The 14,063-nt window shown below is 35.4% G+C and overlaps 2 protein-coding genes across 3 annotated transcripts in view; one reads left to right on the top strand and one right to left on the bottom strand.

The window, feature by feature from the left end:
* Positions 1-14,063, bottom strand: part of LOC142336383 (uncharacterized) — a 547,349-nt gene that overhangs the window by 371,271 nt on the left and 162,015 nt on the right. The window lies entirely within an intron of this gene.
* Positions 1-14,063, top strand: part of LOC142336377 (calcium/calmodulin-dependent protein kinase type II delta chain-like) — a 72,100-nt gene that overhangs the window by 20,011 nt on the left and 38,026 nt on the right. For both annotated transcript variants that reach the window (XM_075385161.1, XM_075385162.1), the window contains exon 4: positions 5,189-5,400. In XM_075385161.1, coding sequence (XP_075241276.1) covers positions 5,189-5,400 — 212 coding nt within the window. The remainder of the gene's footprint in view (positions 1-5,188; positions 5,401-14,063) is intronic.

The following is a 14,063-nucleotide window of genomic DNA, read 5'->3' as shown; positions in this document are numbered from 1 at the left end:
CCGATTTTTTGTCTGAGCCAGTTGACTTTTCTTCAAAAACGGGATAAACGGGTAGCGCCCAGCGAGCATTAAGTGCCCTTTCAGCTCATTGGTCTCAGTATTCGATTCACAGAAACTGTTTTCGAGACTTATACTTTTGATGTGAAGAGCGGTTCAAGAATGTTGGCCCCGGATCACCCCCGTGCACCAGTGCTGTTTTTCGATATTGCTTTCTGCTCGTTTTAATGTGCTTTTTCGTTCTTTTTCAAAGCTTTTTTTACTTACTAGTGTGTTGTAATTATTGCGACTTAATGCTGTCGTATCACTTAATCTCATGGATGACAATTCTCAAGGTTGTTATTCGGTCTTCAGTTAATCGACAATAATGTTTCAGTCCGGAGCTCTGGCTTTCTTTTTCGAAAAGTATTTACGAGTTTTTGATTTTTTGGCAAAATTTTTTATGTTTTTGTTGTCTTTTCATTTCGTCTCCTAAATGACAAGTTTCGTTGGTTGTCGATGATGAATACGTGACTCTATTTATTCGCCTGAGTTTACAGTGGTCGCTTGTACGAATTTAACACTTTGTTCAAGAAATTAAACGTTGGTATTTAATTACTGCATGTTTTTGTTGTGGTCTTATTGCTTTTTGGCAAAATTAACAGTTCTTATTGACCTTTTTGCTCGGCGTTATTGTGGTAAAATTTTTGCCTCAAACTTTAAGCTCCCGCTTTATTTGAACGAGATTTTTTTTCCGAAATCTTTTAATGAAGTTGTCAACTTTCCCTTCGTTTGTTGTTCTATTGTCCTTCTTTAAGGCATTTGAATTACTGTAAGGTTTTTGATGAATTCTAAGGTTTTATGGTTAATGATTTTAGTATGTTTTAGAGAGGCTCTAGTACTTTGACGTCGCTGATTTTGTTTTGAATTTTTTCCGATTTTTTAAATTTCATTTGCTTTTGCTTTTCTTCTTTGTCTGTCGTCGACTCCCTCAAGGTTTTTCTTTTGTGTGCTCACTAAAAGGATTTGTAGGAGCAATATTTCGTTTTAATGCGTTTTTTGTTATTTTTCAAAGCTTTTTTAATTCACTAGTTTGTTGTACTGATTGCTTTTTAGTGTTGTCGTATCAATTAATCTCATGGATGACAATTCTCACGGTCGGTATTCGGTCTTCAATTATTCGACAATAATGTTTCAGCTAGGAGCTCTTGCTTTCAATTACCTTAACACTAATCGAAATAATAAATTCAGTTTGTGAATCTTTTCTTCGTTTGTAGTTTTATTGTCTCTTTTAAGGCAATAGAACTGCTGAAATGTTTATGATGACATCTAAGGCTTTATGATTTGCTTTGGTTAAAGATTTTGGTATGTTTTAGAGAGGCTCTAGTGCTTTTACTTAGCCGATTTTGATTTGAAGTTTTTCTGATTTTTCAGTTTGATAGTTGTTGCCTTTTTTCTTTGTCTGTCTTTGACTCCCACGTGGTTTTTGTTTCGTTTGCTCTTTAAAAGGATTTGTTGAAGCAGTTTTTCGTTTTAATCTGCTTTTTCGTTCTTTTTAAAGATGTTTTTGACTTCTAGAATTTGTTGGACTTGCTGCTACTTAGTGCTATCGTATCACCTAATCTCATGGTTGACAATTCTCACGGTTGGTAGTCGGTCTTCTGTCAATCGACAATACTGTTTCAGCTCTTGGTTTCAATGACCTAAACACTAATATAAATGTTAAATTCAGTTTCTGAATCTTTCCTTCGTTTGTAGTTCTATTGTCTCTTTAAAGGCATTAGGACTGCTGGAAGTTTTTGATGTCATCTAAGGCTTTATGATTTGCTATTGTTATTGATTTTTGTATGATTTAGAGAGGCTCTAGTACTTTGAGGTCGCTGATTTTGTTTGGAAGTTTTTCTGATCTTTTCAATATCATTGTTGTTGCTTTTATCTTTGTTTGTCTTTGACTGCCACATTGTTTTTGTATTGTGTGCTCTTTAAAAGGTTTTGTTGAAGCAGCATGATGTGCTTTTTCGTTCTTCGTAAGCTTTTTTGACTTTTACTAGTATTTGTTGTACTCATTGCTACCTATTTCTGTCTTATCGCCTAACCTGATAGATAGCAATTCTCACGGTTGCCAGTGGGTCTTCAGTTAATGGAAAGTTTTGTTTCAGCCCGGAGCTCTTGCTTTCTATGATCTTAACACAACTTTTTTTGAAAAGTATTTGCGAGTTTTTGATTTTTTTTGGGCTAAAATTGTCTTTTCATTTAGTCTCTTAAATGACAAGTTTCATCGGTTGTCGATGAGTAATGCGTGAATCTAATTAGTTGCTTGACTTCATGGTTGTCGTTTGTACCACTGAAAGGATTTGTAGAAGCAATATTTCGTTTTAATGTGTTTTTTGTGATTTTTCAAAGCTTTTTTTATTTCACTAGTTTGTTGTACTGATTGCTTTTTAGTGTTGTGGTATCAATTAATCTCATGGATGACAATTCTCACGGTCGGTATTCGGTCTTCATTTGTTCGACAATAATGTTTCAGCTAGGAGCTCTTGCTTTCATTTACCTTAACACTAATCGAAATAATAAATTCAGTTTGTGAATCTTTTGTTCGTTTGTAGTTTTATTGTCTCTTTTAAGGCAATAGAACTGCTGAAATGTTTATGATGACATCTAAGGCTTTATGATTTGCTTTGGTTAAAGATTTTGGTATGTTTTAGAGAGGCTCTAGTGCTTTTACTTAGCCGATTTTGATTTGAAGTTTTTCTGATTTTTCAGTTTGATAGTTGTTGCCTTTTTCTTTGTCTGTCTTTGACTCCCACGTGGTTTTTGTTTCGTTTGCTCTTTAAAAGGATTTGTTGAAGCAGTTTTTCGTTTTAATCTGCTTTTTCGTTCTTTTTAAAGATGTTTTTGACTTCTAGAATTTGTTGGACTTGCTGCTACTTAGTGCTATCGTATCACTTAATCTCATGGTTGACAATTCTCACGGTTGGTAGTCGGTCTTCTGTCAATCGACAATACTGTTTCAGCCCGGAGCTCTTTCTTTCAATGACCTTAACACTAATATAAATGTTAAATTCAGTTTCTGAATCTTTCCTTCGTTTGTAGTTCTATTGTCTCTTTAAAGGCATTAGGACTGCTGGAAGTTTTTGATGTCATCTATGGCTTTTTGATTTGCTATTGTTATTGATTTTTGTATGATTTAGAGAGGCTCTAGTACTTTGAGGTCGCTGATTTTGATTGGAATTTTTTCTGATCTTTTCAATATCATTGTTGTTGCTTTTATCTTTGTGTGTCTTTGACTCCCACATTGTTTTTGTATTGTGTGCTCTTTAAAAGGATTTGTTGAAGCAGTATTTCAAATTTTTAAAAGATTTTTTTGACTTTTCCTATAATTTGTTTGACTCGCTGCCACATAGTGCTGTCGTATCACTTAATCTCATGATTGACAATTCTCACGGTTGGTAGTCGGTCTTCAGTTAATCGACAATACTGTTTCAGCTCTTGCTTTCAATGACCTTAACACTAATATAAATGTTAAATTCAGTTTCTGAATCTTTCCTTCGTTTGTAGTTCTATTGTCTCTTTAAAGGCATTAGGACTGCTGGAAGTTTTTGATGTTATCTAAGGCTTTATGATTTGCTATTGTTATTGATTTTTTTATGATTTAGAGAGGCTCTAGTATTTTTACTTCGCTGATTTTGTTTTGAAGTTTTTCTGATTTTTTAGTTTGATTGTTGTTGCTTTTTTTTCATTTTCTGTCTTTGACTCCCACGTGGTTTTTGTTTCGTGTGCTCTTTAAAAGGATTTGTTGAAGCTGTTTTTCGTTTTAATATGCTTTTTCGTTCTTTTAAGATGTTTTTGACTTCTAGAATTTGATGGACTCGCTGCTTCTTAGAGCTGTCGTATCACTTAATCTCATGGTTGACAATTCTCACGGTTGGTAGTCGGTCTTCTGTCAATCGACAATACTGTTTCAGCTGTTGGTTTCAATGACCTTAACACTAATATAAATGTTAAATTCAGTTTCTGAATCTTTCCTTCGTTTGTAGTTCTATTGTCTCTTTAAAGGCATTAGGACTGCTGGAAGTTTTTGATGTCATCTAAGGCTTTATGATTTGCTATTGTTATTGATTTTTGTATGATTTAGAGAGGCTCTAGTACTTTGAGGTCGCTGATTTTGTTTGGAAGTTTTTCTGATCTTTTCAATATCTTTGTTGTTGCTTTTTTCTTTGTTTTTCTTTGACTGCCACATTGTTTTTGTATTGTGTGCTCTTTAAAAGGTTTTGTTGAAGCAGCATGATGTGTTTTTTCGTTCTTCTTAAGCTTTTTTGACTTTTACTAGTATTTGTTGTACTCATTGCTACCTATTTCTGTCTTATCGCCTAACCTGATAGATAGCAATTCTCACGGTTGCCAGTGGGTCTTCAGTTAATGGAAAGTTTTGTTTCAGCCCGGAGCTCTTGCTTTCTATGATCTTAACACCACTTTTTTTGAAAAGTATTTGCGAGTTTTTGATTTTTTTTGGGCTAAAATTGTCTTTTTTTTAGTCTCTTAAATGACAAGTTTCATCGGTTGTCGATGAGTAATGCGTGAATCTAATTAGTCGCGTGACTTCATGGTTGTCGTTTGTACCATTGAAAGGATTTGTAGAAGCAATATTTTCTTAAAGGCCTGTTTTTTTAGTTTTTGTTAAAACACTTAGTCTTGGAAACAAAATTTTGTAATTGTTTAGATTTCTTTCAATTTTGCGTATATAGGGGGACTGTCTTAATCTGATGCTGCTGTAAAAATGTCAATTGTCAGGTTATTTTGTATTTCAGTTCTTTGGGCTACTTCAGGACTGTCATGCTGTTTTTTCAAGTTGGAACTATTTGTTCACAACTTGATTTCGGCGAAGGTCTTTGTTTTCAATGTTTACTGATAATTTCGTAGGCTGGAGTAACTCATCGTTATCAGTACATTTCAGAACGCTTGGTTATCACTAGCTCAGAACCACTGGTATTATTCAAGGTATGAAGTCATTTTGCGAAGATTTAGGAATCTTGATTAGTTTTCTTAAAATCGTTTTGAAGCCCCATAGTGACGTTATGCCACGGGAATTAAGCTACCATGGATCTCAATCTGCTTTTTATTTGCGAGCGATTGGTCCTACATTAAGTGGTTGATTTCGGATCGTATTTTCTGATTAGATTAGAGGTTTCTTCATTTGTGTTTGTTGTTACAGTAACTGGAGGAGAGCTATTTGAGGACATAGTAGCTAGAGAGTACTACAGTGAGGCAGATGCGAGCAATTGTATCCAGCAGATATTAGAGGCAGTCTCCCATTGTCACACCAACCAGATAGTCCATAGGGATCTCAAGCCCGAGAATCTTCTTCTAGCCAGCAAGCACAGAGGGGCTGCTGTCAAATTGGCCGACTTTGGACTTGCTATCCAGGTACCCTAAAATTACATGTTTTGAGACGGGTTCATTTTATTCTTTGTTCTCTTTGTTTTCGAAGAAGAGGGCAGATACGTCTTCGAAACTATCAGTGCATATCAGTTTCTAGTTAAATGAGCAGTTGAACATCTGATTGTTTATTGCACCAAATCAGATGCGCCGCACCAAAATCGATCCTAAATATTTTTCTTTTTTCAAAGCATTCTTTTTTAAACATCGTTTTTTAATATGACCCGTTTTTGACAGTGTGAAATGATGATGTGCTCTTAACGAATTTTCTTTCCTTTTTTGATTTGCCTTTCAGTAATCTTTATCACTAGGAAAGATAATAAATTTTATTTATTCTTGAGTGCAAACAGTGAAACAAGGGCACTTTGAAGCGTCTATGAGCAAAATAGTCAAAAGATTTTTTGAATAAAAATTTGAACATTGAAATTGAAAACTTTTCTTTGAAATATTTGGCCGCAATGTTATTAAATTTGGCGGTCAAATCCTTTAAACCGCGTCGAAGCTGATTAAATGGGCTGTGAGAGTTGCTCTGGAATCAGCCATTTATCAGAATTCTTGCAAAATTATGTTGTTTTGGATATTAATGTTGGATAAGAAAATCTTGTTACGCCGAATTATTATGAATTGAGTACTTTTTTGTTTTATTGATAGCTTTGAAATTCTTCAAAGTTCTCAAAAATAATGAACATTCTGTTACCATAAAAAAATTTTAAAATAAGTGTTGGCAAAGGGCTCAGTTTTATGAAGATATCGTATATCGAATAATTTTTAATTGCTCTCGAACGGAGTTTGAAGCAATTATTGTAAATTTGTTGGTCTGTTTTATGCATATTTTTTGCTTGACCATTCTTGCGCTTTTGATCTATTCTGTGACTTCTCAAGTGTTTTTTCAAGCTTCAGTTCTTCATTTTGACTGATTTCAATTGCTCTCATTCTGGAATAAAGTTCGTTGCTGAAAACTGTTTGTTAGCGGTTGATTTAAAACGTGGTCGTAGCCAACTGGATATGATGCCTGATTGCCATCCTGGAGACTGCGGGTTGGAAACTCTATCAGGTTTGCTCCAACAAAATTCCTAAGCTACATTCCTAAATTAAATTGCCTCCGCCTGTCGTTCTAGAGCAAATCATCCGAGTCGTGCATCACTTTGACAATGAACGTGCGCGATTACTTTTTGGCCTCAGTAGCAAACCAAGGCGGGCTCAGACTCGAACCTTGTTAATTCTCTGATTTTTTCAAATAGGTAAACTTTGTGCCACATTTTTTATATTTTTATTTCGAATAAAGATTGCTCTTCGGAAATAAATGTTTTTTTCGAGTACTGCATTGCTTTCTTACAAAATTTGTCGTAAGTTTATTGATATTTAACAGCGAGGTCAATTTTATTGACAAATCAGTGCCACAAGGAGAGTTTCAAGCGCTTACGAGTCATTAACGGGGTAAGGGGTATAGTTTTCACTGGGTGAGGAGAAATTTTCGCTTTTCCGATTAGGCCAAAAGCATTGGTTGGGTATTGCAGTAGTAAGCATAGAAGTTGCTTGAGATCAAAAATGGTTAATGTTTGTGTAATGTTTTTTTTGGTAAGTGAGCTTGTTAGTTATTTTTGTGAAGAATTAAATGAAACTATTTGTGAAGAAATAAATGAACAATTTCCAATTTAGATTTTTTTGCCAAAATTCGAAGTAGAAGTGAGTTATGTTAACTACAAACGACAAGTAATTGTACAAAAATAAAACATTCTGACATAAAATCAGAAGTATTATTTATTTGGTGAAATTTTCACAAATTAAAATTTCTTATTTTTCGCGGACATAATCAATTTTGTCGATGAGATAAAGCGCATTTTCTGTTATGAAAATAAGTGTTGTCTGTTGTTGTTTTTAAAACTGATGTTTGCTTTTCATAATGTTTTTTTCCTGGTTGCTTTGATTGTCTTTTTGCAATTTCGTTTGAAAATCGAAAACAAAAGGAGTTGAAGTTCTTTTTAATGAATTACTGATGTGATTAAGGTTATTTTATTTCTGATTTGTTCGCAGCGGTATGTGCTGAAAAACTATTGTCTTCAAGAAAAACCGATGATTCTCTTCTCCTTTTGCGTTGCGTTGCAGTTTAAAGAATGAATACCATTGAAAATGGTGTGCTAGACACTTGTGTTTATGTGCTACTATATTTAAGATTTTTCGTGGTAAACTCGATTCCATCGGCTCCTCCAGTTACTCGTTTTTCTCTAAGACTGCCTATGACTTCCTCATTTGTCAACATTCCTAGTTTTTTGGCATGTATGGATTTAAACTTTTTTGGCTGCTTTTGAACAAAAATGGCAGACACTTCTGAAATTATCAATCCATATCCGTTTTTTTGGTGAAAAACATGAGCTGACATCATTCTTTATTGCACCTACGCAAGTTCATGGCAATAAAGTTTACCAAAAATATATTTTTCGAATACCAGACAAGGCGAGTTTTTCCATTATCTTTTTAAAATACGAATTATTTCTGAGGCGTTGTGGTGTTGGAAATAAATTTTTAATCCTGTTTGTTGCATGGCCTTCCGGCAAATCTTTGTCACTATCAAAAACATAAATTTTCTTAAGCGGTGAGTATTGAGCAATTACTGATACCGGGACTACTTCAAGCGCCCATGACCCAAATTGTAAAAGGTTTTGAAAGAAAACAAACAAACTTTGAAAACATATCCTGTTCCATACCCTCAAAGTTGTTTTTTAGATTGTTGCGTGTTGACTGTGTCCGACTGAAATGTGAGAGATGTTCTGAACTCAGCGTTTGTCAGAATTGTTGAAAACTTTTTGCGACATTTAGATATTTACGTGGAGTAAGAAAAATATGCCGAATTAAAGGAGAATGGCAAGATTTAAAAGAATACATTTTCTAAATTTAGTCTATTGTTAGCTTTGAGTTTTTTGTCGCTATTGTATAAGTTTTGCAAGTAATAAATATTTGTTAACCCACAAGATATTTTAGATAGTTGGAAAAAAATGGCTGAGGTTTATGAAAATAGCGAGTAAATATTTAATTGCTCCCAAACAAAGTTTGTAGTAATTATATTTGCCCTGTAGGTCTTTTTTATACGATTTTTGCGCTTGACCGACCATATGACTTTTCGTCCTTAATAAGAAAAAGACAAGTAGCGCCCAGCGGGCATTAAGTTTGAGCCTTTCAGCTCTCTAGTCCAAGAATGCGATTCACAGAAACTGTTTTGGAGACTTATACTTATGGTGTGAAGGAAGGACCTTAGAGGTTAGTTGACCCCCCCCCCAATCCCCACCCCGCCGTAGGTGTCCCATGCAGCCAAAGACCCCCCTCCCCCAGTTGACCTCAACCCCCTGGTGCAGCCGCCCGCTGCGCTCACCTCGCGCCCCTTCAATTAAGCTAAAGCTAGCCTCACTAAACCGCGGCTAGCTACTGACGAAGCCAACCAAACGCAGGTCGTTTGAGAGCAATTCGCCCGACGTTAGTCGGTTATGTTTTATTTGTTGGGATTCACTTTTACAATGATCTTAATATATGACTTCTTTTTTGATTCAGGAGCACACGAAAGCCAGCTTGACCTTTGTTCATTTTCTATGATATTCCTGAAAATGTCAGCTATTTTTGTCAAAGTTCTTGGACAATTTGATTTGAAATTAAGAATGCTTTTCGAAATAATTTTTGTTTGTGTTGCATTGCTTTGTTACTGAAATTCGTCTGAAAAATTCTTATTTTTTTCTGTCCTTGGAATGGCGTATTCAAGCTCAAAAATGAGATGAAAGAACAAAAAAGAACTCTGATTCAGATTCATACAAACAAAATCAGCATAACATTATAATCTTTCAAAAAATTGGCTACCTTTTATTTTGTTGTGAGCATTTTTAATCAAGTGATGTATTTCCGTCTCCTGTTTTTCGGTTGGGTTTTGTTCTTAGGAATTTTGCTCTCATCTTTTTTTTTGATGAAGGATAGTTTTACGCTTCAAAGTAGGCCAAATGAGTTTTTCAAGTTTACATAATATCCGACATAAAAAAATTGCTTAAAGTGTATCGTTTTTTGAAAATTGGGTTTTTTGTTTTATAAGGAAGAAATAGAGGTACCCAGTGAACGATAGGCAGCTTTTTCATCCATTAGAAAACAAAGGAGAGCTATGACACAAAAAACAACATTAATCTGTCAAATAAAACTTTCTGACGAAATTAAAACTCCTTATTGGTTTCCGATAATTAACATTCTCAATGAGATAAAGCAAAGCGTCAAATGTTGCTAAAATGTCCAATAACAAAAAAATTTCAATTTTGTTGCCAATGTGTCATGAAATTAAACGTTTTCCGTTATTTTTTAAAGGCGTTTTTCTCTTACGTTATTAATTGCTGTAGAACGAAGTTTGAATCAATTATTGCAAATGGATTGGTCTTTTTTGCAAAGTTTTCGCTTGAACGATTTGACTTTTCGAATGACTTTTGCGCTCTTGACTCTCGTCTAGCGTGATCTAAACTTTGCTCTCATTCCTAAGTATCAGCCGCTGAAGTCAGCCGCCCTCTGGGCACTAAGAGTTGATTTGTAAAGACTAAGTGCATTAAGTCATTGATTTTCCCGAATTAAGTTACCGAAGTTCCTAACTGATATACTTATTATTTGCTCTTGAACGAAGGTCATAGGTAATTATTGTAAACGTGTGTGTCTTTTTTATGCAAAATTTCTGCCTGACGGTTATGAGTTTTCGAGTGAGTTTTACGCCCTTGACTTTTTGCGTTTCGCTCAATCTCTCAATCACAATTTCAAGCAGCTGAACTCAATTGGTGGCTACCTAATACTAAAAGTCAAATGAAAAGTGCGCCGAAACTGTTGCCATTTTTCACTTCAAATCTTAATGGTGGTATATGTTAACCTCTAATGTGGTTTTTTGATGCCGAATATTGAAATTCTTAGTCGCATTTAAACTCCCCCTCCCCCCGACTGAAGCTTGCTGCAATTGATTAGAGCGCTCACTAGTTGTTCGAGAGCAATTCCACAACCTTTAGTCGGTTATGTTTAAGATTATTGTTCGCTAGTTTAGAGGCTGAAGTCAGCTGAAGAACATTTTTTGACACCATCTTCACTTTTTCTTTTTATTTAAATCTCAACTGAGACCAGTGGGGTCAGCAATGGTTGTTTTCCGACAGTCTGCCAGTTTTTCTATTATTTTACCGGAAATCGTGTGATAACAAGTTATTTGAAAAATTATTTACCGTTCCATCCATGACGGATAGCGCGTTATTTTCAAAAATCAACATTTTTTTACTTTGTAAGGTTCTCTACTGATCTTGGTAGCATACCATCCACGGTTTATCTCTGATGTTGCATTTTTCTGTGGAAAGTACAGTACTAGGCGAGCACTCTTGTTATTTTAAAAAGCCAGTTTTTTGTTTGGAGTGGAGGTTTAGAAACAGCCTGGAGGTTTCCCATATTTAGTAAACTTTCTGCTATGAATCATGAGGCGACAATTCTTAAGAATATCTCACTGGCGTCATTATTATAGCTGAGAAACGACATTTTTGACCGGTATTTTTTTATACTGTACTTAAACAGGATGTAAAAGTCAATTACACATGTGAGTTTTTAGGTCAAACAGCTAAAAGAATTGAAGAGCAAGGGAAAGAGAGAGGGGTTTCTTGTCGTTTGTTGAGAGAGAGAGAGCGAAAAACTAGACGTGGAAACTTTTTCGCGTAGACAGCAAAATATTTTGATCACGTGCGGTTTTCAATTGCTCTTGAACGAAGTTCATAGGAATTATTATAAACGTGTTGGTCTTTTGCAAATTTTTTGCTTGACCATTTCGCGATTTTATTCTAGAACATTCTTTGACTTCTCAAGTGTCTTTTTCACTCTTTCGCTCTTCATTTTTGAGTGATCTCTATTGCTCTCACTCCGAAGTAAATCATGTTGCTAATATAAAAATCGTTTTGGCATATCTATAGTAAGGGTCTCATAACTCAGTGGGCAGAGCGTCTGGTTATGTATCGAGAGACCAATGGTTCGAAGCCCAGTGGGGCCAAGTTTTTTTTTCTACCCGCCTGTCGTTCGAGAGAAATTTCGACATTAGTTGGCTTATGTTTTTTTTCGAATCAGTTTTTTAACCTCCAAATTTTTTCAGTCAAATGTGTTTCTCAATTTTCTTCAATAGTAATAGTGTGTTGGAATTTTTGCTGAACACTTAAATGAATTATTAATAGCTGCCGTCGGCCTCTCAATGGCTATTATTTAGGTGTTCTTTTTTTTAATTTGCTTTACCTTTTGATCACTCTTTTCGTTTTACTTCAGTCACGATTTTCGCGCCTGACCTCTGACTTACTTCAATCACTGTTTCAACTGAAGGAATTTTTAAGAATATCTCACTTGCGTCATTATAGCTGAGAAGCCTCTATTTTGACCGGTGGTTTTTTTTAGTGTACTTAAACAGAATGTAAAAGTCAATTACACATGTGAGTGTTTAGGTCAAATAGCCAAAAGAATTGAAGAGCAAGGGAAAAAGAGAGGGGTTTCTTGTCGTTTGTTGAGAGAGAGAGAGCGAAAAACTAGACGTGGAAACTTTTTCGCGTAGACAGCAAAATATTTTGAACACGTGCGGTTTTCAATTGCTCTTGAACGAAGTTCATAGTAATTATTATAAACGTGTTGGTCTTTTGCAAATTTTTTGCTTGAACATTTCGCGCTTTTCTTCTAGAACATTCTTTGACTTCCCAAGTGTCCTTTTCACGCTTTCGCTCTTTATTTTTGAGTGATATCTATTGCTCTCACTCCGAAGTAAATCTTGCTGCTAATGAAAAATCGTTTTAGCAGATCTATAGTAAGGGTCTAATAACCCAGTGGGCAGAGCGTCTGGTTATGTATCTGGAGATCAATGTTTCGAAGCCCAGTTGGGTCAATTTTTTTCTTCCCGCCTGTCGTTCGAGAGCAATTTTTCTGACATTAGTTGGTTTATATATTTTTTTTCGAATCAGTTTCTTAACCCTGCAAATTTTTTCATTCAAATGTGTTTCTCAATTTTCTCCAATAGTATTATAGTGTGTTGGAATTTTTGCTGACCACTTAAATGAATTATTAATAGCTGCCGTCGGCCTCTCAATGGCTATTATTTAGGTGTTCTTTTTTTAATTTGCTTTACCTTTTGATCACGCTTTTCGTTTTTACCAAAGTCACGATTTTCGCGCCTGACCTCTGATTTACTTCAATCACTATTTCAACTGAAGGAATTTTTAAGAATATCCCACTGGCGTCATTATAGCTGAGAAGCGTCTGTTTTGACCGCAGATCTATAGTAAGGGTCTCATAACCCAGTGGGCAGAGCGTCTGGTTATGTATCTGGAGATCAATGTTTCGAAGCCCAGTGGGGTCATTTTTTTTCTACCCTCCTGTCGTTCGAGAGCAATTTTTCTGACATTAGTTGGTTTATGTTTTTTTTCGAATCAGTTTTTTAACCTCCCAAATTTTTTCAGTCAAATGTGTTTCTCAATTTTCTTCAATAGTATTAGTGTGTTGGAATTTTTGCTGACCACTTAAATGAATTATTAATAGCTGCTGTCGGCCTCTCAACGGCTATTTTTAGGCGCTCTCCTTTTTCAATTTGCTTTACCTTTTGATCACGCTTTTCGTTTCACGTAAGTCACGATTTTCGCGCTTGACCTCTGACTTACTTCGATCACTGTTTCAACTGAAGGAATTTTTAAGAATATCTCACTTGCGTCATTATAGCTGAGAAGGCTCTATTTTGACCGGTGGTTTTTTATAGTGTACTTAAAAGGACGTAAAAGTCAATTACACATGTGTGTGTTTAGGTCAAATAGCCAAAAGAATTGAAGTGCAAGGAAGAGAGAGAGGGGTTTCATGTCGTTTTTTGAGAGAGAGAGAGCGAAAAACTAGACGTGGAAACTTTTTCGCGTAGACAGCAAAATATTTTGATCACGTGTGGTTTTCAATTGCTCTTGAACGAAGTTCATAGCGATTATTATAAACGTGTTGGTCTTGCAAATTTTTTGCTCGACCATTTCGCGCTTCTCTTTGGAACATTTTTTCACTTCCCAAGTGTCTTTTTCACGCTTTCGCTCTTAATTTTTGAGTGATGTCTATTGCTCTCACTCCGAAGTAAATCTTGCTGCTAATGAAAAATCGTTTTAGCAGATCTATAGTAAAGGTCTCATAACCCAGTGGGCAGAGCGTCTGTTTATGTATCTGGAGATCAATGTTTCGAAGCCCAGTGGGGTCATTTTTTTTCTACCCGCCTGTCGTTCGAGAGCAATTTTTCTGACATTAGTTGGTTTATGTTTTTTTTCGAATCAGTTTTTTAACCTCCCAAATTTTTTCAGTCAAATGTGTTTCTCAATTTTCTTCAATAGTATTAGTGTGTTGGAATTTTTGCTGACCACTTAAATGAATTATTAATAGCTGCCGTCGGCCTCTCAATGGCTATTATTTAGGTGTTCTTTTTTTAATTTGCTTTACCTTTTGATCACGCTTTTCGTTTTTACCAAAGTCACGATTTTCGCGCCTGACCTCTGATTTACTTCAATCACTATTTCAACTGAAGGAATTTTTAAGAATATCCCACTGGCGTCATTATAGCTGAGAAGCGTCTGTTTTGACCGCAGATCTATAGTAAGGGTCTCATAACCCAGTGGGCAGAGCGT

This window comes from Convolutriloba macropyga, chromosome 3, assembly GCF_964194025.1.
Source record: "Convolutriloba macropyga chromosome 3, txConMacr16.3, whole genome shotgun sequence".
Classification (NCBI taxonomy): domain Eukaryota; kingdom Metazoa; phylum Xenacoelomorpha; order Acoela; family Convolutidae; genus Convolutriloba; species Convolutriloba macropyga.
This window is presented reverse-complemented; position numbering and strand designations above follow the sequence as displayed.